Below are 23,403 nucleotides of genomic sequence, written 5' to 3'. Positions count from 1 at the left end.
TAAGAACAGGTTAGATAGACATCTGTCTGGGATGGTGTAGGTGGAGCTTGGTCCTGCCTTGAGGGCGGGGGGCTGGACTCGATGACCTCTCGAGGTCCCTTCCAGTCCTATGATTCTATGATTCTATGAAAAGGGGAAAACCCTGTTTGCTAACCCAGTGGTCAACAGGTTTCTGAAAGGGATGGTTAGTGTCTACCCGCACATCCACCAGCCTGCCCCCCAGTGGGGCCTAAATCTGGTCCTTTCCAAACTCTTGGGACCCCCGTTCGAACCATTAGTGACGTGTTCTCTTCTATACCTGTCTTATAAGGTGTCTCTTCTGGTGGCACTCACAACAGCCAGGAGAGTATCCAAACTCAGGGCGCTTACCTCGGATCCCCCCCACACGGTGTTTTTCAAAGACAAGGTTAGGCTCCGCCCCGACCCAGCTTTTCTGCCCAAGGCAGTGTCCTCTTTCCACACCTCCCAGGATATTTTCCTGCCAGTCTTTTACCCCAAGCCACATGCGTCTGGGAAAGAACAGGCTTTACACACTTTGGATGTGCGTAGAGCATTAGCCTTTTACTTAGACAGGACAAAACCATTCAGGAAGTCACCGCAACTCTTTGTGGCCATCGTGGAATGGGTGAAGGGCCATCCTGTGTCCTCCCAGTGGATCTTCTCCTGGATAACCGCTTGCATCAAGGAGTGCTATGCCCTGGCGGGGGTACTGGCTGCACCCCTTAGAACACACTCCACGAGAGCCATGGCAGCCTCCCCCGCTTTCATGGTGCAGGTTCCCATCTTGGACATCTGCAGAGCCACTACATGATCCTCTGTCTGTACCTTTGCCAATCACTATGCACTAATGCATCAAGCCAGGGAAGATGCTGCCCTGGGCAGCGTGGTCCTCCACTCCTCTGTGGCTTCAACATCCGGTCCTCCTCCATAGGTTCTGCTTTGGAGTCACCTATATTGGAATGCACATGAGCAATCACTCGAAGAAGAAAGAACGGTTACTTACCTCGTAACTGTGATTCTTCGAGACGTGTTGCTCATGTCCATTCCAAATCCCTACCCGCTGCCCTCTCCGGAGTATTCTGGTAAGAAGGAACAGAGTGGGTGAGGGAGCCAGCAGCGGTATATATGGGCCGATATACCGGTGCCATTCCAGGGGGCTCCCTGCTGGCCCTAAGGGTACTGCTGAGGGAAAAGCTTCCGATGGGGCGTGCACACTGCGTGCACACACCTATATTGGAATGGACATGAGCAGCACACCTCAAAGAATCGCAGTTATGAGGTAAGTAACCGTTCTTTTATTCCTATTCTTTGTTTCCTATCTTTTAACCAGTTACCAGTCCATGAGAGGCTCTTCCCTCTGATCCCATGACAGCTTACTTTGCTTAAGAGCCTTTGATGAGGGACCTTGTCAAATGCTTTCTGAAAATCTAAGTAAACTATATATTGTGCCATCTCCTCAGGGCACAATTCAGTTCAGATCTGGACAAGAGGACGGAGGAACATTGGCACAGCTGCCTGGAAAAATTTGTCTATCCTCTGCCTGATTCCATCCAGTTATTCTCTCAGTATTCACTAGGTTCAATTCCAAAATTACCACATTACAAACTATAGGCCCATATAATGTCTTAATTTCCTATAGAAATCCTGTCTTGCATTAAACTGTGAACTTTATTTATATTTGAATCCTGTTCATGTATCTTTATCTTAAAATCATATTTAAAAGCCTTTCTCCATTTGCATCACTTGTAACTGGATACTTTAAATCCAGGAGCAGGTAAATCTTTTTATGAGAGCAGTTGGCTGTAGTAAGGGCCAGTTTATACCTTACTATATTCAACCTGTGCTGAAGACATGACAACATGTGGGAGGGAAATATTGTTTTATTATGTTTCCCACACAGGTGCCCAATCATTTCATCTGGCTGATCTTTTTTTATTGGTATTTTCACTCCTGCCTCAACTGCCTTGCGGAACTGCTCCGATTTGGTGACCGGCAATTTTATCTAGACTGGTGGTAAGATTTCTTTCACCTCTTATCCAAACAGATTGCTGTTAAATCAGACTGCTACGTGGCATGCTTAATGTCAAGGGGGGTGGGGTGGGAGGAGCTGTCAAATTAGTATTTCAAAACGGGAAATTGGCTGGCAAAGGTTCTACAAGTATCTAGCATGACTGAGTGGCATTCTATAACTGCTAGTCAATTAGCGTTGTTATGGAGCTGGGAAAAACAAGGTAAGGAATTTAAAATAAAAGTGTAGATTCCCTATTGCCCTGCACCTTATGCAATCATTTACACAATGAAAAAAGGGTGTTAAATGGTAAGTAGATTGACAGTGATTTACACTACACCTTGCATGCTTGTAAGTGATGGGCCAAGAATTTGCCTCATTATCTTTACAAATAGACTTTAACTTTTACCACTGCCTCTGGAGAAATAATCTTTGGATCTTTTTAAGCAAGGTGCACAAATCTAGGTGTTACCATATTTTGACTAATTCCTTGTGGAAGCAGAAAACAAGCCAGCAGCTGCATAGAAAGCTGAATAGATCATTGGGCTCAATGGTTAGTAAGTAACAGCTTGATGTCTAGTTTTCAGCCAGTATCAAACAGTATGCACTAAGGGACAATTCTGGGACTGGTTTTGTTCAACATCTTCATTAATGCTCTGGGTGATGGGATGGATTACGCTTTCAGCAAGTTTGAAGATGACACTAAGGGGGAGGGGTAGATAGGCGGGAGAGTAGGGATAGAATCCAGAGTGACTAGACAAATTGGAGAATTAGGCTAAAATAATTCTGATTAAGTTCAACAAGGACAAGTGCAGAGTCTTGATAGGAGAATTCCATGCACTGGTATAGGCTGGGGACCGACTGGCTAAGTGGCAGTTCTGCAGAAAAGGACCTGGGGGCTACAGGGGACAAGAAACTGGATGTGAGTCAGTTGTGTACCCTTGTTGCCAAGAAGGCTTAATGGCATATTGGGCTGCATTAGTAAGAACATTGCCAGCAGATAGAGGGACGTGATTGTGCCCCTCTGTTAGGCACTGGCGAGGCCACCTCTCGAGTACTGTGTCCAGTTCCCAACGGAAAGGATGTGGACAAATTGGAGAGTCCAATGGAGGGCTATGAAAATGACCAGGGAGCTGGAGCACATGACTTATGAGGGGAGGCTGAGGGATTTGGGCTTATTTAGTCTGCAGAAGAGAAGAGCGAGGAGGGATTTGACAGCAGCCTTCAAATCCCTGAAGGGGGGTTCCAGAGAGGCTGTTCTCAGTGGTGGCAGACGACAGAATGAGGAGCAATGGTCTCAAGTTGCAGTGGGGGAGGTCTAGGTTGGATATTAGGAAAAGCTATTTCACTAGGTAGGTGGCGAAACACTGGGATGGGTTCCCTAGAGAACTGATGGACTCTCTACCCTTAGAGGTGTTTAAGTCCCAGCTTGACAAAGCCCTGGCTGGGATGATTGCGTTGGGATTGATCCTGCTTTTAGCAGGGGGTTGCACTCGATCTCCCGAGGTCTCTTCCAGTCCTAATCTTCTGAGAGTCTTTGAGTGGCATACCCTGACTGTCTCTGGGTGTGTCTAGACTATAGGGCTTTTTCAAAAATGTGGCCTTTTTCAAAACAACTTCCCCTGTGTTTAGACTGCTGCTGCATTCTTTCGAAAGTAAATCGAAAGAATGTGGCAGTTTTTTTGACCACGAAAAACCTCGTTTTACGAGGAAGAATGCCTTTTTTTGAAAGTGCTTTTTCGAAAAAAGGCGCTATGTAATGCAAACCATGCTTTTTCGAAAGAGAGCATCCCAGACTGCCTGGGTGCTCTCTTTGAAAAAGCATCTTGCTTTTTCAAACGTACTGGTTGTAGTCTAGACGCTCTTTCGAAAGAGGCTTGCAGTCTAGATGTAGCCTCTGAGTCAGACATCAGGTCCAGTGCTTGCCAGTGGCAGCTGGCAGCAGAAGAAGGAGCAGCTAGCAAGGCTGGGTGCTGTCTACAGGACCCGTTATGCAGGTTTAAGGAATAAGCAAACCAAATATGTGCCTCAGGCCTAAATTCATGGGGCGGGGGACAAAGTGAACTCCCTGAGCATGTGGTCACAAATTCAGATTCAGCCTGCCCAGCCTCCCTCCTCTGTCCCCCATCCTGACAGAGTGGTGACCATGCCAAACCTGAGTGGTGCTGCGACCCACATGCCAGGTGCCTGGGGCTCATTGGTGGGTTAATCCAGCCTCGGTTGCCTGCTTTGTCAGTGAGGATCCCCCATGTCAAATATTTGGCCATGTCATTCCTGCTCTACTCTGAGGCTCAGAGATGCAGTTCAGGAGCCTTACATCTTTCTCCCATACCCGAGTGTCAGGAAGGGTGAACAAAGATTAAGTCTTCTGCTCTCCACAGACAGAGACTGTTCTACCCATACAGCTTCCATTGACAGCTATTGGTTACCTAATAACAGAAACACAGGAGATTACAAATTCCATTAACCCAGGGTCAACAAATTGTAAGTGTAAATATTAAACTGCAGCATTGCCAACCCCAAGTGTTTCAAACATCATGAATCACACTTCAGAAACTGTGAGCTTGGCTCAAAAATTAGATTAAAAAACCTAAAGCTTTTGGCTCTTTTTACTTTCCCTCTGGTGGTTGAGTGTTTTAGAGTTCATATTTGCCATTTTTGCTCTGCAGAAATATATTTTTAAGAAAAAGCAGAAATTATCCCATATTCACATGACTCCAGAAGCTGGAGTTTTAAGACACTCACCAAGTATCACAAGACTCCGTCACTGTCATCTTATTGTAAGCTCCATGTATAAATTGTTTGTAACTACAATGAAATTAGTTCCATAGATACAGCATGCAAGAGACCCACAAAATGATCGTTGACAGGGTGTAGTCAGGGTATGTTCAGTTTGTGTGCATAGTCTTCTGTTGCTGGCAAACGTGTTGTCAGGCAAATGAGAGTGTTACACGCAAGAAGCGTGGGTGAGAGATGGGAAGTGCAGTAAGTGATGGGTACCTCTTCATTTGGATTGACAGTTCCACCTATCTTGGGTTGCCAAAGCTGTAAAAGAAAGTAGGAATGTCTGCCTGTTAAATGAGTAACACTGAAAAGTTTGGAGTGATATGCTCTGCAGCATCCACACAACATCCATAAAGGAGGGGTGGTGATCAGGTGTAGGAGATAAAAGGTGTGAGATCAGCAGGAAGAAGGGTTTATTTTCTTTCATTTTTTAATGTTGATTTGCCATTTTCAGTCATTCTTTAAAATATTTGGCGGAGGCATGCTAATCTCTGCAGATCTTTTAGATATTGATTTTTGCTGAAATAAAAAACCACTGGCTTTCAGGGCTCTCTTTTCACTGTGTGTTTCTATACCAAATACTTTAGACCTAATTGTAGAGAGGAAAGACTTGATAACTGCTTAACTGTCCATGAAAGACCTAAAACATTAAATTCATTGTCACAGGTCAAGGCAGCTATATTTATATTTCCTCTCCATGGTCCACCAAGGACACACACTTCAGGCTTCCAGACCCTATCCATCACCTCTCTTGGGCAGACGCAAATCTCACTCTCTTCTCACTAGGCATTTTAAGGCTGCACAGCTCCCTGGCTTATGCTGTGACATCCAGCAAGCCAGACTGCCTAAGGGTACGTCTACACTACAACACTATTCTGAAATGACTTAGTCTGCGTCTACACAGCAGGCAGTTTTTTCGAAATAGTGTCAAAATACTGCCAAGTTGGAGGACTCCTTACTCCGACTCCGGTAACCCTCATTAGGTGAGGAGTAAGGGAAGTCAGAGCAAGAGGGCTTTATTTCGAAATAAGTGCTGTGTAGACGCTCCCAATTTCAAAATAAGCGATTTTGAAATAAGCTACACAATTGACGTAGCTCAATTTACGTAGCTTATTTCAAGTTAAGCCCTGCAGTGTAGTTGCACTCTACGAGGCTAGTGCCTATGCTTTGCTGTGACTGGTGTATCACTCACAGTTTCAACTTACCCCTCAGCTCCCTAAGCAAGCACATTCATTCTTAAGGTAAAAGCATTACAGAGAAACCACATTAAAACATAAAATAACCTGCACTCGTGCTAGAAATCTTAGCAGAGATCACCCCAAAATCCAGCATGGGGCTCTGGTAAAATTCAGTACTTCAAACCCACAATTGGGTTTTTCATACCTGTCTAGTTCATTTCCAATATTGTCTTATGAGCTCCCATGTTTCACATCTGTCATATCTCCCCCCCAGAAAGGTTACATACAATCCCGGCCCATAAGAACACATAAACATAATATAATAAAGTCTTTCAAAGACATTGCAGGAAATTGCCATATCTGCCACACACAGCACTTCGTGGTTTCAAAACTTATCATCATGTATCATCATTAAATGTGAGATAATTGGCTCCCAAGTTCTAGATCTGGTAAAAATGGCGGGCTTACTACTGGAGGGATATATGCATACAAATCAACTGCAGAGTAGTTACATGTGTGAGAAAATGGAGTTAACTGTACAGTATACCAGAGTGCACATGATTTTTTTTAAACCCTCCTACTTTAAATAGCAAGTGCTGCATTTAATTCTGACTCCAGGGCTTGCATTACAGAGAATGCCAAAGCCCTTATCCTAAGGTTATTTCAGTAGTGCCATGGAAAATGTAGTTGTAATTAGCAGATTGACTGAGCTGCATTTTGATTTTTGGTGTAACAACATTGTGTGTTCCTTCTGTGCTATGCAATGACATCCCCTTACTTGTTCTGTTCTCGTAGGAATGCAGACTCCGTCCTACAGTTCTGGTCCAGATGGAATATCCCAGCCCATAGATGGCTAGACAGGTACAAAAATGAATTCTGTGTTTTCCAGTGAAGATTCAGTTTCTTTTAGGAGATGAAATATTGCTGTTGGGAATCAATAATAATAATAATAATTGATTTTCTTTGCGAAGGGTTAAATCACCATGAACAGTTCTATTAGCCTGCTGTATCACACCAGCAGTTCTGCTGGCTTGAAAGTTAACGTTGAGGCGAGGCAATTAAGCCTTGACATTTAGGCATAATGAAAGAGTGAGCTTTAAAGTCCAGGTAGTTGTGGAGGAATAGCAGGATGGAAGAGGAAATACAATGGTTTTGTTAAGTAAAATGCTTTAAAGTAACAGTAAGAACCTAGCCTGTGCTACTGATCATGGGATCTTCGGGTATAGTACAGCAACCACATAGACCGAACCCTGCCATCTGTGCTATGGCAGGGGGTTCCGATCTGTGCAGTTTGTGGGGGGTGTAGTTTAGGAACCTTCTCCTCATCAGGGAATTTCCTTCACCCCAGTGTGTCAAGGTCAGGAATGGGTGAGGGAAGATGCTGTACGGTGGATCTAGATTACCTATTTACTCTCCCCTTTGAGTGTTGGCTTCAGGAGCTATTGAACTGCAATAGCAGGTGGGGAGAGGATTTCTTAGCACTGAGATTCCCCGGCATGCAGCCTGTCTCTTCTGAGCACTGACTCTTACCTGCTTCTACCTCCCAAACTAATAGTCTGTCTCTGTCCATCAGTCCTGTTGAAATTGGTTCGGGTTCCAAAGGCTGAACAGGTGAGCTGTGAGCTCCAGCCTAAAAGCCTCTTGAACTTTGGAAGGATAAATGGTTATCTGTTATTCCAGTGGGAACCTGAACTATTTGGGGTCTGTACTACAGTGACTCCTGCCACCAACAAAGCCAGCGCTGCTCCATTCACGTTACCCGACAGTCTTCCTTGTCATTGTGTTCCAGTGCTGCCTACACCACAGTAGCCGGGTAACCAGTGTGAAATGCTGTATGAGCTTTCTAACCCCAACAGTGGAGAGAATCAGGGCAGGTTTGCTAGTGTGCCATTCACCCTGACCTCCTTAGCACTGCAAACCATTGGGCCACTCTTGTAGGTAAAAGCTGCTGCCAAGATTTTCAAAAAGGGGGTCAAACCTCAGCACTAGGCAGGGAAATAATTGGCTAGATTTTGATTTAGCTGATTTCAATGGAAACTACAGGTGCTCAACACTTTTGAAACTCAACCCAGCCGCTCATTTTCAGTACAAGTTGAACCTCTCTCGTCCAGCACCCTCAGGACCTGACCAGTTCTGAATGAGAGAGTTTTCTGACCACGGGAGACTAATATTGTCTAGGAGCATTACCAACACTGCCACTGCTTACTGGGCTGTTGTTAGAGGACATTTAGGGGTTAATTAGAGCTAAATAACAGCACAGAACAGTGATGAAATGTAGCCGTGTTAGTCTGGTGTAGCTGAAACAAAAACCAGGACTATGCGGCACTTTAAGACTAACAAGATGGTTTATTAGATGATGAGCTTTCGTGGGCCAGACCCACTTCCTCAGATCAAATAGTGGAAGAAAATTGGCACGACCATATATACCAAAGGATAAAATCAAGAAAATAAAGAAATATGAAAAGGACAAATCAAATTTCAGAACAGAAGGGGGATGAGCCAGGTCTGGTAGCTGTAAACAAACTTTATGGGACCGCAGGAAACTTGGCCACACCCATGAAAAGTGGACATGGGTGGATTTTCAGCTAACTAAAATCTTTCTGGACGATGGATGTTTCTGGACCAGAGAGTTCTGGACTAGAGAGGTTCAACCTGTACCTTACATACAAATTTGGAAGCAACATGAATAGTCTGTTTTTTTAAATCTTGGCTTCTTTTTAAATTATATTTTTGATGTGTGTTCGTTAAAAGATATGGAGGAACCATTAAGCTACTAAGATCTGCATGGAAGCTTACAGAACCCATCAGAGTCTATGGAGGTTGCAATATACCTTCCAGCCAGTTCCATGCGATAAGCCTTCCTCCCAACTCCTTCTGTCACTCCGTAGGGCTAAATGGCAGGCCGGGAAACTAATGAACAGCACTTTTGTAAATCAGAACAGATGTCTAGTGGGCCCAACTTTCCACTTATTTACTGGTGTAAATCTGGAGTATCACAGTTGACTTGTAGTTACTCTGGTATAAGATGCATACCTAGCTCTATAGGACTGACGCTGATATTAATACAAAACATGTAGATGGGATCGTGAGCTTTTGTGAGTACAACCCACTTCAGATGACTGGAGTTATTAAAGGTCCAGTTCCAAAATAAATAGGGGATGTGGAGTGGGGAGGGGAAGAAGGAAGGGAAAAAATAGTGAATTAGAGCACTGGTGTTACATGAAGCTGATAGAGAAGGTTCAGATTGTTCTTAAGTACCCATTGTTTGGTTGGTTGAGTCATTAGGATGTGGAAGGTAGTGTGAATAATGTCTTTATTCAGACCTTTGTGATGGGTCCCAAACTTGTAAATGAAGTTTAAGTTCCAACGCTTCCCTGTGGAATTGGCCTGAAACAACACAGTGATTTTGAGATCCATGAATGAGTGCCTCTGCAGGTTAAAGTGTTCTCCAACAGGTTACTGTGTGTTGCCTTTTTGGATATCAGATTCGTGTCCATTAATTCTTTCCTGTAGAGCAGTGGTCTCCAACCTTTTTATACCCAAGATCACTTTTTAAATCTCAGAACAGGCGAAGATCTACAACCCTGCCCCTTCTTTGAAGCCCCGCCCTCTCTATTCTCCTCCTGTCCATCACTTGCTATCCCCAGCCCTTACTTACACACTCTGATAAACAGTTTATGTTTAAGTTATGCGATATATAAAATTAAAATCACGTGTTTATAGTTATGAAATAAATGGTCTGTTTTTTATTCATGATATTTAAATCTAAAATGAAGCATTTATAATTATACATTTTGTGGGGACAGAGTTCTGTGGCTGGAGGCAGGGGAGAGGGAACAGGGTGCTGGGAGGGCAGAGGACAGGGTTCTGCAGCAGGGGACAGAGTGCCAGTGGGGACAGAGTTCAGGGAATGGGGACGGGAATGGGGACAGAGTTTTGTAGCTGGGAACAGGGGAGTGGGGACAGAATTCTGTAGCTGGGGACGGGAGTAGGGACAGAGTTTGGGGAGTGGGGACGGGAATGGGGACAGAGTTCTGTGGCTGGGGACAAGGGAGTGGGGACAGCGTTTGGGGAGTGGGGACAAGAGTGGGGACAGCATTCTGTGGCTGGGGACAGCGTTTGGGGAGTGGGGACGGCGTTCTGTAGCTGGGGACGGGAGTGGGGACAGCGTTTGGGGAGTGGGGATGGGAGTGGGGACAGAGTTCTTTAGCTGGGGATAGGGGAGTGGGGACAGCGTTTGGGGAGTGGGGATGGGAGTGGGGACAGAGTTCTGTAGCTTGGGACAGGGGAGTGGGGACAGCGTTTGGGGAGTGGGGACGAGAGTGGGGACAGAGTTCTGTGGCTGGGGATAGGGTAGTGGGGACAGCGTTTGGGGAGTGGGGACAGAGTTCTGTAGCTGGGGACGGGAGTGGGGACAGCGTTTGGGGACTGGGGATGGGAGTGGGGACAGAGTTCTGTAGCTGGGGACAGGGGAGTGGGGACAGCGTTTGGGGAGTGGGGACAGAGTTCTGTAGCTTGGGACAGGGGAGTGGGGACGAGAGTGGGGACAGAGTTCTGTGGCTGGGGACAGGGGAGTGGGGACAGCGTTTGGGGAGTGGGGACAGAGTTCTGTGGCTGGGGACAGGGGAGTGGGGACAGCGTTTGGGGAGTGGGGACAGAGTTCTGTGGCTGGGGTCAGGGGAGTGGGGACAGAGTTCTGTGGCTGGGGACAGGGGAGTGGGGACAGAGTTCTGTGGCTGGGGACAGGGGAGTGGGGACAGCGTTTGGGGAGTGGGGACAGCGTTTGGGGAGTGGGGACGGGAGTGGGGACAGAGTTCTGTAGCTGGGGATAGGGGAGTGGGGACAGCGTTTGGGGAGTGGGGACAGCGTTTGGGGAGTGGGGACGGGAGTGGGGACAGAGTTCTGTAGCTGGGGATAGGGGAGTGGGGACAGCGTTTGGGGAGTGGGGACAGCGTTTGGGGAGTGGGGACGGGAGTGGGGACAGAGTTCTGTAGCTGGGGACAGGGGAGTGAGGTCTGGGGAGTGGGGAGTGTGATCTGGGGAGTGGGGTGCCAGTGGAGGCAGAGAGTCCCCTGCATCTGCCTCCTCCCAGGATTCCCCCCCAGAGGGAAACTGGCGCATGCCTGCCCCAGGGCTGACCTCCCCACCCCACGCAGGGAAGCCCCGCGCGCGTGCGCACACCTGCCCAGGGGGCCAACCCAGCCCTGCACGCGCTTGCCCCGGTGCCAACCCCCCCAGCGCAGGGAAACCCCGTGTGCGCGCCTCCCCCGGGGCTGACTCACCCCTCCTGTGCGGTTCAGGGAGCCAGTGCTTCCTCCCGCAGTACACCAGGCAGAGCAGCTACTGCACTTCCGGAATCGCCAGAAGTGGCGCTAAGCTGCGGGACTTTTGTCCATCCCCGGGAAGCCGACACTACCTCCATTTTCACTTGAAGTAGGTAGTGGGGATTCTCAGGGGTGGGAGGGAAATGGGGGCGGGGCGGACAGGACGCCTCGCGAGCAACTGGTCGAGGCCTCGCGATCGACCTGTTGGTGACCACGGCTGTAGAGACTGTCCAGTCTGGCCAATATCCATGGCCGAGGGGCATTGCTGGCGTAGATCACATTAGTGGATTTGCAGTTAAATGAACCCCTACTGTGGTGGCTGATGTGGCTGGGTTCAGTGATGAAATTGCTTGTGGACATGTGTGGACAGAATTGGCACCGGGGCTGATTGCAGGGGTGGGTTCCTGGGTGATTATGATGGAGGTGTGCTGTGTGGTTACTGGAAGGAATTTGTTTGAGGTGAGGGGGTTGTCTGTAGGCGAGGATTGGCCTTTCCTCCAAGGCCTGTGAGAGTGAGGGGTCATATTCCAGGATAGGTTGTAGATTGTTGATAATGCATTGGAGGGGTTTACATTGTGGGCTGTAGGTGATGACAAGTGGAATTCTGTTGTTTTCTCTTCTTGGCCTTTCTTGAAGTAGTTCATGTCTGGGTACCCTTCTGGCTCTGTCAATCTATTTTTTCACTTCTCTGGGTGGCTATTTCAGTTTTAAGAATGCTCTATATAGATCCTGTAGGTGTTTGTCTCTGTCTGGGGGACTGGAGCAAATCTGGTTTTTTTCTGAAGAAGTGGGTTGTACCCACGAAAGCTCATGATACCATCTACATGTTTTGTTGTTCATTGTTTTTTAAAACATGTAGATGGTGGTATGAGCTTTCGTGGGTACAGCCCACTTCTTCAGATGCTGGAGTATTAAAAGTCCAGACTACACGTTCGGTTAGTCTCTAAGGTGCTGCTAGACTATTTGTTGTTTTTTAAGTTTTTCCAGTTACAGACTAACTCGGCCACCCCTCTGAAGCTCAGCTTAATGGCTGACTGCACCAGGAAGCAATGCACATGACTCTCTTTCATGTTCTTTTGCCTTGTGTGCGTAGGCACATATACAGGCCCTTGCTGCATCACGGCTATGACAAGTGGCAGGCCCGCATGACAGTATTCCTGCTCTCTGCATGTTTCTATGAGGTAGGTGACAATAGTGCTAATCTGGGCAGTTCTCAGCATCAGCAAGGGGGCACTGTCCTGAGGACAGACACAGATGGCTCACGCTGACTTTTAACAGACCACTCACTGAAACTGAGAAATCTGCACAGGTTCTAATGCTCTCTCTTTGATAAGAGTCCCTTCCGCAGACCCCAGGCAGTGCTGTGTGTCCAAGGTGTGCTCACTCAGAAGCAGTCAGCATGCGGGATTCAATGCACTGGGGATGTAAATGGCAGTGTAAGTTAGGCAGAAAATGGGTTTAAGTGCCACAAGTAGGCGAAACTCCACCAGCCTAGACTCCATCCTTGTAGGGACCCAGGGCCTTGTATCTACAAGGGGATGTGGCCAGATAAAACAAAGACCTGGGCAGGGGAAAATGCTACTGAGGCAGCTTTGCAGGTGCGGACCTGCCCACTTCCCAGCCCAGAACATTTCCCAGAAAAAGGAACTCCTTGAAAATAGGACTCTGTTTCCCACTCGTAAATAAGTCATCAGGGACTGATGAGCCACTCGGTGCTGAGGGAGCACAGTTCCATTTGAAGGCCTGTCTCTGCTTCCAGCCCCTGGAGCAGCCTGCTGGGGCGATTCCCCCTTTCAGAGCTGAACCTGAGTACTGGGCCCCGGGGAAATTCCATTATTTTAATATTTCGTAACCAAAGATCTGAGTTACTCTGAAGCCTGCCTTGCCTCTGTGAGCCCAGTTCTGAGATGCCTGCTCAGGTACCTGCCCCTTGGGATTCATGCCGCCCAGGGAATGGCAGAACAACCCTATTGCTAAAGATGGTGAGTGGTTACATGCCCTGTTCCCTAGCCTCATGTCCGAGCCTCTTTTGCCTCCAAGGCCAGGGTGCAACATAGGTGGGCGTGGCCAGGAAAGGAACGTGGGGCTGAAGGAACTAGGGATGTTAAGGACTAGTCGGCTAGTTGCTTCCCTATCAGATAGAGGCAGCAAGGGGTGGGAGAAGAGGGGGATACTTCAAAGCGGCAGCACCGCATAGAGCATGGGGTCAGTGGGGGAGCCCTCCCCCCCTTCCACTGACCCTGAGCTTTGGCACTTTTGCCTTTGAAGTGTAGCAGCAGTCCTAGGGCTGTTTCTATAGGGCTGTTGCTACGCTTCAAAGATGGAGGTGCTCTATCGACTAATCAAATAGTACATTTTTTGGATTATTGACCTATCAACCAATCAAATAGTCAAAAATGTATCGACTATTCAACTAGTCAATTGCACGATACTTCACATCCTTAGAAGGAACCCTCCCTCCATGTGCCATCTTCTCTCCTAGAAAGAAAGGAAAGTACAGTGCACTTCACGCCGATAGTTACTGCTGCCCTGCACACTCAAAACACCAGCTTTTCCACTGTCCTAGATCCTCATGGGGTATGAGATGCAAGACTGACTGGCTGTGACAGCCCAGCCCCTGTGCAAGCCATACCACTGCTGCTGTGTGTAGAGACAGCCAGAGAGCTCGGGAGACTTCTCTGGGTATACTCTTGGGGCTTGGCAGTTAGCTGTCCGAGTGACTGTGCTTTAGAGCTAGACAGAGTGCTTGAATTCAGGCTGGTGCCAGCAATCCTTACTGTCCTATGCCCCAACCTGCACCACACAGCTGCTGGTCCCTATGGCCAGTGTGCTAGGCTGGCTGGCAGCTCTGCACGTCTCAGAAGGCTTTCTTTCCTGTCTCCGCTCCTTTGAATATGAAGGGAATCGATCAATGTCATTCTGTCATCAGGGTCATCTTCCTACCGACGTCATGTCTGGATCGGACCCTTCACACTCATATGTCCACCGCTTACTATAGTCAAGGAGTAACATTCAGGGCAGCACGCCTCAGACCCTTGCTTTTGTCTTTTTCCAGTATCTAATTGCCATCCCACTGAAGATGTTCCGGTTTTGGATGTTTTTTGCTATGGCAGCCCAGGTATGGTGAGATGGAAACTGGCCGGGAATGGAAATCTAACAGGGGAGGGGTTACAGTCACTGCTAACTCACTTGAAGCATGAAACTTTTTAGTTTAAACCACAGGTAAAAACGTAGCCAAGCCCAGGCTTTCTGGTGAGCATTGGGCCAGCTGATCTTGCCAGCCAGTTGCTCGCATCATCTGTCTGATGTTGGGGGCGACACTACAAAATGTTTTAAAACTGTTGCTCTCTGACATGCAAAAATACCCTGCCCCTCCGTTTATGTAAAAAATGCCAAACCTCAAATGTCTTGGCTTATAAGCCCCTCCCAGAGAAATTTTTCCTTGATCTTTGGATGGTTTTTTGGTATAATGTTTAAAGCTGTTGGCAATCTGAAATGAAATGTGCCAAATTCTGCAATAATTTAAGCCTGAACAGTTTATAAAATCTTTTTAAGTGTACAAGAAAAAACCATAGTGTGGTCTTGTAAATAGCTTAGTAAAACTTGTTCAGGTAACCTGCTCTACATTATAGCTCCACTGGCTGAATTTTGAGGATCAATTTCCTCAGTGTAATTAAACTTCTGCTGTGATGGTCTCTGTGGTACAGAATTTGTCCTGTCCTGCACTCTTATTTAATCTCTCCCATTCTTTAAAACATCTTCAAGCCTCTCTGTTCCCACAGGCTGTGTCTAGACTGGCAAGTTTTTCCGCAAAATCATCTGCTTTTGTGGAAAAACTTGCCAGCTGTCTACACTGTCCGCTTGAATTTCCACAAAAGCACTGACGATCTCATGTAAGATTGTCAGTGTTCTTGCGGAAATACTATGCTGCTCCCGTTTGGGCAAAAGTCTTTTTCCGAAAAACTTTTGCGCAAAAGGGCCAGTGTAGACAGCAGAGATTTGTTTTCCGATGGCGAAAATGGTGATCGGGGCTTTTTTGTGGAAAAGCGCGTCTAGATTGGCCATGGACGCTCTTCTGCAAAAAGTGCTTTTGCGGAAAAGCGTCCTGCCAATCTAGATGCGCTTTTCTGAAAATGCTTTTAACAGAAAATTTTTCCATTAAAACTATTTCCGGAAAATCATTTCAGTGTAGACGTAGCCACAATGATTAAGGCTAGGTCTACACTGCAGTTATAAGTCTGAAAAAGAAACACAATTTGCAGTATGCAAATTGCGTTATCTTTTTCTGCTTTACTGTTGAAAAAGACTTTTCTGATATTTGGCATGTCTACATGGCGCCATATTTTGGAAAAAAGTGTTCTTTTGACCCAACCCTTATTCCTTGTAAAACAAAGTTTACAGTGATGATGAAAGGGGGAGTCTGCTTTTTTTGAAAATTTTGAAAGCAGTGCAGTCTAGACGTAGCCTCAGTTTGGCATCTCTTAGCTCTCTGCGTAGGACCCTTTTCTTCTCATTGTGACTGTTTAGTTGCTAAGCTATTAGCAGGTGGTCTCTTCAATGATTTTTTAAATTGTTTTGTTATGCTGTGGGTAGGCCCAGAGCACTTTGGCATGGGGATGTATTATTCAATAAAATGAATAATTGGTTTATGCAAGTAAATGCGTTTTGAACCTGCTCTCCAGTTCATTGGTCCCCAACGCGGTGCCTGCGGGCGCCATGGCACCCGCCGGGGCATTTGTGTGTGCCCGCCTAGTCAGGGTCACGATGTGGGATGGCCGGGGGAGGACAGGCCGCATGCGCTGTGGGGCCGAACTCGCACCATGACGGGGCGTGGGGAAGCGCCGGCGGCAGAAGAACCTGCCAGGGAGCATGGTGGGGAAGCCGCGGGAGCAAGGCGGCCAGTCCGGGGCGGCAAAATGGCCGCAGTGGGGGGTCTGGCGCTGGTGAAGGCACACTTGGTATGGGGCCAGCCGGCCAGGCGGCACTGTGGGATGACGTCACCCACCGGTGTGGTGCCCGCCACACACAAAGGTTGGGGACCACTGTAGTTTAACAAACGGTAGAAAGGGTTGGGAAGAATATTATAGTGACTGGTGTTTGCTTCTTCTTACAGGTCCCCCTGGCTTGTCTAATGAAAAAGCTTTTTGGTGGTAATTTTGGCAACATCCTCGTGTGGATCAGTCTGGTCCTGGGTCCTCCCCTCATGGTGCTCTTGTATTTTCATGACTATTACATCCAGCACCATCGGCGGGATTCAAGCTGGAGGCTGTTTTTTTTCTAATCGGCCCCAGTCCTAGTTCCCTAGCACTCTGGCTGTATGTGCGACAGAGGCACCAATGGAGCCAACCTTTTCTTTAAGATGGGAGGGGTGGCCAGGCCTGCAATGCTCCATCCGGCCAGGAGGCTGGAGATGGAGTGTTGCATGCTGGTCTCCCCCCATACTGAAGAGGCAGGAGTGCAGAACTTTGTGGGCCACGTGTGTTTGTTTACTTTGCCCCCCTCTGGCCCCTTTGTCTCGTCAATGGAAAGTTGCTCGTTGGCTCCTGAAGGACTTGACTTGAGAAATATCTGCACAAGGTCCCACCACAGCTCTGGAGATAAATATACTTTGTACTGTCTCTCTGTTCCTATTAAAATACTGCTGTTTCTGGTAACATCCTGCCTGGGAAATGAATGTAAGAATCCGGTAAAACCTAAGACTGTTTCCTCGCTTTTTGCGTCCAGTGATTTAAAGGGAAGAGTTGAAGTAATGAGGCAATAATGTCAATTGAACAAAAGGGGCCCCCGTGGCTAGATACATGGGAAAGTGAAGCCAAGACATTTTTGTTTGCAGCAGGAAACACTGAAGTTTATTAACATCATTCTCTCTCTTTTATCCCACGTGACTGCTCCAGAGCAGGTATAATTATTTTGGGCTTAGCTTGGTCACTCTCACTTGTACAAACACTTCCCTAGCTCCTCAGATGGGCCCAGGAAACTCGGGGGGACTGCTTGCAGGATGCTGTTCGACTCAGTGAAATGAGGGTGGCAGCTTTGGGCCCAGTGTATGCAGTAGCGGAGTGGCATTGCTAATGAATGACTAGTTTCTGAGTGCTTTCTCATTGCCATAATCAGCCCAACGGTTGCTCCCGCCACTGTATTCTCTTGACAAAGGAGTTGTCTGTTGCTCTTTGGAGGCAGTGAGGTGGGTGGAGCTAGAAAGCTGCCATTTGGCAAGGAAGTAGCCCTGAGGCCAGCAAGGGGCCTGGCGGTGTTCTGGAGAATCCCTTTGAATGTGGCATGGGTGGAGGCTTTGAGCAGTGGATGGTTTTACCCAGACATGTTTAACAAACATCACCTGACACACTATAGGGAGTTAGTTTTCACAGACATGCCCATGGCTCTACAATGCAATAAACCATCCCTACTCAGGAAAGCACGTAACTGAACTTTACAACTTGTACTTGTTTAAGTACTTCCCTGAATGAGGCAGGACTAGTCTGACCCTGCTTGGCTTCATTCATGGTATTCCTTGCTGCACTGTGTAGTAAGGCCACCGTTTTATACCTGTGTGTCGACAGGCACCTGAATCCGGGTGTGTTTATCATTCTGCTTATTACCGTCGCGCCTGGACCTTCCAGTTGTGGACCAACACCCCATCATGCTGGGTACTGCTGTATACACAGCACAAAAAGACAGCCCCAGCCCTAAGGGGTGTACAGTCTACAGCAAGAGCAGCAGCTGGCCGCAGGCAGGAGAGCACAAGGAAACAGAGACAGCATTGATTGGCATGATGGGCTGGGGTCTTAGCACAACAGCAGGCTACATGAGCCTACTTTGGCACCTAAATTAGCAGCTTGATTTTCAGGCATCCATTGCCAACAGTCAGATTCCTTCAATTAGGTTTGCTTGAACTGTACATTTTTGGGGCAGGGAGTTAGTTTCTCCAAAACACAGTGCCGGGTGAGGACAGCCAGCCCGGTCCGTTGTGCTGGGAGAGAGATGTTCGGGGAACAGGACACTCCGTGAACAGTGAGGATGAAGAGGGTTTCTTGGAAAGCCGTGATTACAATCAGTGCATTTATTTCTAACCAGTGTAACACTAAATATAGTGACCCTCTTCCGCCGGAGACAGTCAGTGAGCTGGGAGGGGTGGGAAGCCACAGAGCTGGGGTACTGCATGCAGCCTTCCTCTTGGCTTCTGTTTGAAGAAGTTATTTAAACGGAAAGTCTCGCCACTTCCTTGCTCGCTGGGCACTGTCCCGCTGTGTCCTGGATGGGGTGGGAGTCTGAAGCAGTGACAGTCCAGAAGTGTTTAAGACGGTGTTTCTCACCATGCCGCTTCCCACGGCTCCTCTTGGCGGGAAATGGTGAACCAGGGTCAATGGGAGCCGTGAGGCTCCGTGGTTACGGACTCTTGAGGTAAACCAAGTGATGTGGGTCTGCTAGCAGCTTTCCCAGCGCGGGTCCGGGCCCGCTGTGAGAAACACAGTGCAGAGGTTGGGAACTTTGCTGTCTCCCGTACGTCACTCTGCAGTCCTGTTACACAGGTTTTTGTAAGGACTCTAGATGTGTAAAAAGAACCATTTGTACATTTCACGCACTTCCACGGAGAGGTTAAAATATACAGGGTCTGACCTTCAGAGGGGCTGAACCTCAGTAGCTCCCATCAACTTCTGTACCACCACAAATCAGGCCCAGGAAAGGGCCCTTGGCAGGGAGGAAGGGGGGCAGCTAGAAGCAGTTAAAGGCCAAGGAGGGCCCATTATTTATCTTGACCCCTCGCCTTCTGCAAGGAGAGTTTAGAGGGTCCAGCTGCTCTATCGTTATTGATGCTGATGATTATTTCTCTCTCCACTGTGACTAGCTTTTGTTCTCTGGCCCTTTTTCCTCTTCCTGTCCTCTTTTCTCCTAGGAAAGGCGGGTCTTGTACAGCCGTTTCAGAGCCACACAGAACACCCAGAGGAAAGGAGCAGCGGAGGAAAGGAGCAGCAGGCAAAATAGCAGATGGGTTTGCCGTCTAGGGAGGTTTTTAAAGAGGGGCACTTGTGTAAATCAACAACATATCAACTGTCCTGAACTATATCTGCACTTGCTGCAAGGCATTGGCAACGCCTGGCCGCACCACTTCTTCATTACAAGGTCGCTCTGTGTCACGAAGATGAATGCCAGCCTCTCCGCATGACTGACGTCCTCCCGGTGTACGTTTTCTACTGGGAGAAACGCGTCAATCAACAGGGACACGCTGGGAATTTTGTGCAGCCTTCCTGTCCTTGCACTCCAGTCATCCATGAACTAATGTGCATTCTCCACGGGACTTCCATGTCTGCCATGTCTCTCCTTGTGTATTCGGAGCAAAAATAAACCGCTCCATCATGGGGCTAGATGCTTCAGGAGTTGGGGGAGGGGGGTGAGAGATGGAACCTTTCACATCTGGGACACAGCCCCCAGCAGTAGTAACTGAAAGTTGGTATCTTCTTGTGGCTGGCCATGTGGAATAAGGCTGTGGCCTCAAGCTAGTACCTGGTGTAAACTTGTCCACATCACAAACCGTCACTGCAGTCAGCAGAGGACTAAGGAACTAAGGGCATGAAGGGAGCTGTCAATCAGGTCACAGCCTACTTTGGTTGAATCTTCACAGCCACTCCCTGTATTGGACTCCGTCTGTGGAGAGAGCGCAAAGATCCCCAAGTCCTTTTAGGAATGCTAAACAAAAACCTTGTCCATCGGCCATGAGCAAAAGACCCAAGTGACTTTATAACAGTTCCTGCCCTCGTTTACATTGTGGCTAGAGTCAGAAAACCCCTACTCGAAAGCTTTTTTCGGATCGCGGTGGGCAGGAAATTCTTCTGGAAACTGCAGGGATCCTGCTGCTTTTGGTTGTGTTCATCTTAAATAAGTACGTTTGAAGTGAGGAAGTTGCTAGTCCGTGGCTTCCCTGCAGGCCGAATGCTTCCGTCTGGACAGCTTGCTGAAAGTCACTGAGCAGCATGTGAAATTCACACTTTTCCACCCCTGTGCATGGAGGCATTTCTGCAGAGCACCCAGCCAAGACTTCAGGGCTGTCTCAGAAGGGGCTGTATCTGCCCTTAAAGGTCACCAGGGAGCACTGCATTTTGCTTCAACTACCCCAGACTAACACGGCTACATTTCTATCACCAGGGAGCACTGTTTTTCTAGGCCAGCAATGAGAGGGCTCTGATTTTAATCGGGAGTCTCAGAGCAGTTCATTTAAAAGGCAGGGCACAGGTGTACCACTCTGCACAACAAGGAGACTGAGCTCTGGGAAATAAGAAGAGAACCAGATTTCAAATGTCTCATTTGGGTTTGTTAATAGGTTTTTGTCCTATCAGAGATGGTGAGTAAAAACAGCTGCATGAATTTTGCTAGGTGGAAAACCCAAGCGACAGCATCCTGGAAGCCAATTGGAGTTGGTCCAGACTGTGCACTTTTTGCTGTGTGAGTGGTTTTCCCGGACCAATAGATTTTCATAGGGTAGTTCCTATTTAATTGTTAGATCTTTCCTGACTCTCAGAATGAGCCCGACACACGAGAAAGCACAAGGGAGCATTCAGCCGAGCGGGTCACTTGATTGGATGATCGCGCTGACCCTTGAATCTGAATAGAGATGGCTTGGTGCCGGGGGTTGGCTTTCAGAACTGCAGCCTGTTCCATTCCAGCTTCAGTAGGATGACAGGCGGAAGCAGACCCCAGGCCTGTCTGTATATAGGACATATGCTGGTTTAACTAAAGCAGGGTTTTGAACTCCTTAATTCACAGGCTACGTCACTGCCAAAAAAGTGTGTTCCTACTACAACAAGATAGCTGACCCCGCCTTAGCCGTCTCCCTGCTAAGTCGTAGCGTGGATAAGGCAGAAAGAATTTGTATGGTGATGGAGGTAGGTGGGACATGGGAGAGGTTGACCTCACCTAGTTACAGCAAGATACGAATTGTTTGCGTCTTGTCTCTGCTAGCTAGGATTTTACAGCAGGACGAGCAGTGAAAGTAACTTAACATTTCTTACAGGTGCTATTCTTACCCTATTGCACTCGGGTCTCTGCCAGCTCTTAAATAGCTCCCTGCTGGCTTTTGCCGCAGCTCAGCCAGCTCTTGCAGGAGCTGTGCACCAGGGCACACCTGCTTCCTGTCACCTCTGGCAGGATGGCTAGTGCAGGCTAACTGTGTTGCGTAAATATTCACCTTTTTTGGCAGTGGAGACATCGCCATAGATTTTTAAGGCTGGAAAGGGGCATTATGATCATCTGCTCTGACCTCCGGTATAACTTCTTAGGCCACAGAATCATATTAAGGGGTCCGTGCATCAGGACCATATCTTGTGGCAGGATCAGAGCACAGCTTTTTGAAAGAGATGTCCCATTTTGATTTAAAGATCCCAAGTCATGGAGAATCCATTACCCCTCTGGGTAGGTTGTTACAGTGGCTGAAAAGAAGATTGTCCAAAATATTAATGACCACACAACTTTTAATGCAAGCTCAATTCTACTGGTTCAAAATCACTCCTGACGTGGTATCACCCTGCTTACGGACAAACCCAGACTTGCACTAGTCTCACTCGTGGGGCGTTTTTTAAGTTGGTATAGTTAAATCGGTGCCGGTTCGTATGCTGCAATTAACACTCATTCTGGAGTTACAGGAAGGGGAGTGTATTTAACTTTAGCTTGAGACACTAAAAACCATCAAATGAAGCTGAACTGCAAGAAGCCATGCTTGGGAGCGGCCACAGAGAGTTTTGCTGTGGCTTAAAAAGCAATTGAAATTAAAGTGGTGCAACTTCTGTGCATCACCAAGGGCACAGGCCTTGGGCCAAACACTGGTCACTTAATTCTCAGTCATGTTGGTGCAAAACTGGAATCACTCCAGTGCCTTCAGGAGAACAACTCCACCAGTCGAGCCGAGCCTCCCTAAAAACAGCCTCTCACACTGTGACCGGCCCCTTTAAAGGAAGAGGATCCCAGCCCTGCCTGTAACTGATCGGCTGACTCCTAAATGCAGCTGTGGTGGGTAGGAATCAGGTGATACCTTGAAGAACATCTGGGCCTTATAAAGGTCAATGAGCGCTCAGCTGAACCAGAGTCCTGTGGGTTGCTGGAGCAGAGAATCGATTCCAGCTAGTGAGTGACCTCCAGGCACTTGACCTTGTGGCTGAGAACTGCAGAGAGTAGCAAGGGCCCTCCAAGTGCCCGGGGCTCCAGGCAAGATCTGGAGGGGCTAAGAGAAGTGACGGGAAAGTCTCAGTGGGACAAAGGATCTGCTTGATTTGGGTCTTGTGCTTGCGCTGCCCAGCAATGACCCGCCCTTGGTGGTGAGGCTGCTTAGCACGTGAGAGAGCTGCTCTGTGCTTTGCATCGACTCTGCAGGAGACGCTGTCCCTGTCAACGCGCAGCCACGCGATGAAAACGGCTCCGTTCAGTTGGGTGGCCTGCCGTCCCAGCTGCTGCTCGCGAGACAGCAGCCCCTCCCTCGCACCCCAAGGCAGTCTCTGCAGTGACAAAGCATCTCGCCAGGCTCCTCAGCTGAACCGGGCCTCTGGCTGGGCTTCCATAGAAGCAGCAATGGGCGTTTCAAAGAGGCATCTCCTGAGCCTTGGGAAATGCTGAGCGGCTGAGCCGCCCATAAGGGCACACAGAGGTGCTGCTCCCTGATTCCCCTGCCATAGACATGCCATAAATGTACCAGTTTAATAAACACTTTCCTGCTAAACGAGGTGTGGCCGGGCTGGGCGCTGTCTGATGGGAGTGAAGGAAGGCCCCTTCCACCCCCACGTCGCGGGCTGGCTGCACGTTGCAAAGGGTCGCTGGATACTGGTCTCTGAAGGGGGGGATTGTAGCTAGTGCTAAGCTGAGCAGAATTGTGTGGAGATCTGCACACTGCCTGGCCCTGGAGCCAAGCCCAGACTCCTCGCCAAGCCACCCTGGGCTCCAGGCGCTGCCCAGTGAGTGTTCCACAAGCCTCCATGGCTGGAGATGCCCTGGCAACAGTGACCTAACAGGGGCTGATTATGCAGCATCAGAACCCTGCCAGGGCATACAGGGCCCTGCCCCGTGGCTGGGCCCAGAGCAACAAGCGCTTCCAGATGCACGGCCTGGGAAGCCGGTGACGAGCCTCTGA

At 48.3% G+C, this 23,403-nt stretch overlaps 1 protein-coding gene across 10 annotated transcripts in view; it reads left to right on the top strand.

The window, feature by feature from the left end:
* The window catches only part of LOC102448420 (diacylglycerol O-acyltransferase 1), a 66,035-nt gene extending 42,664 nt beyond the window's left edge, over positions 1–23,371 (top strand). For 8 of the 10 annotated variants that reach the window (XM_075940474.1, XM_075940473.1, XM_075940470.1 and 5 more), the window contains 5 exons: positions 1,901–2,013; positions 6,766–6,831; positions 12,388–12,475; positions 14,350–14,412; positions 16,408–16,948. In XM_075940474.1, coding sequence (XP_075796589.1) covers positions 1,901–2,013; positions 6,766–6,831; positions 12,388–12,475; positions 14,350–14,412; positions 16,408–16,575 — 498 coding nt within the window. In that variant the 3' untranslated portion in view covers positions 16,576–16,948. Of the gene's footprint in view, positions 1–1,900; positions 2,014–6,765; positions 6,832–12,387; positions 12,476–14,349; positions 14,413–16,407; positions 16,949–19,188 lie in introns of those variants that run through there. The other 2 variants (XR_012906774.1, XM_075940475.1) reach the window with 2 other exon arrangements.
* The last annotated feature ends 32 nt before the right edge of the window (positions 23,372–23,403 follow it).

The sequence above is a fragment of the Pelodiscus sinensis genome, chromosome 12 (assembly GCF_049634645.1).
Source record: "Pelodiscus sinensis isolate JC-2024 chromosome 12, ASM4963464v1, whole genome shotgun sequence".
NCBI classification, from domain to species: Eukaryota; Metazoa; Chordata; order Testudines; family Trionychidae; genus Pelodiscus; species Pelodiscus sinensis.
The sequence above is the reverse complement of the archived record's forward strand: the minus strand, read 5'-3'. Positions and strand labels throughout refer to the sequence as shown.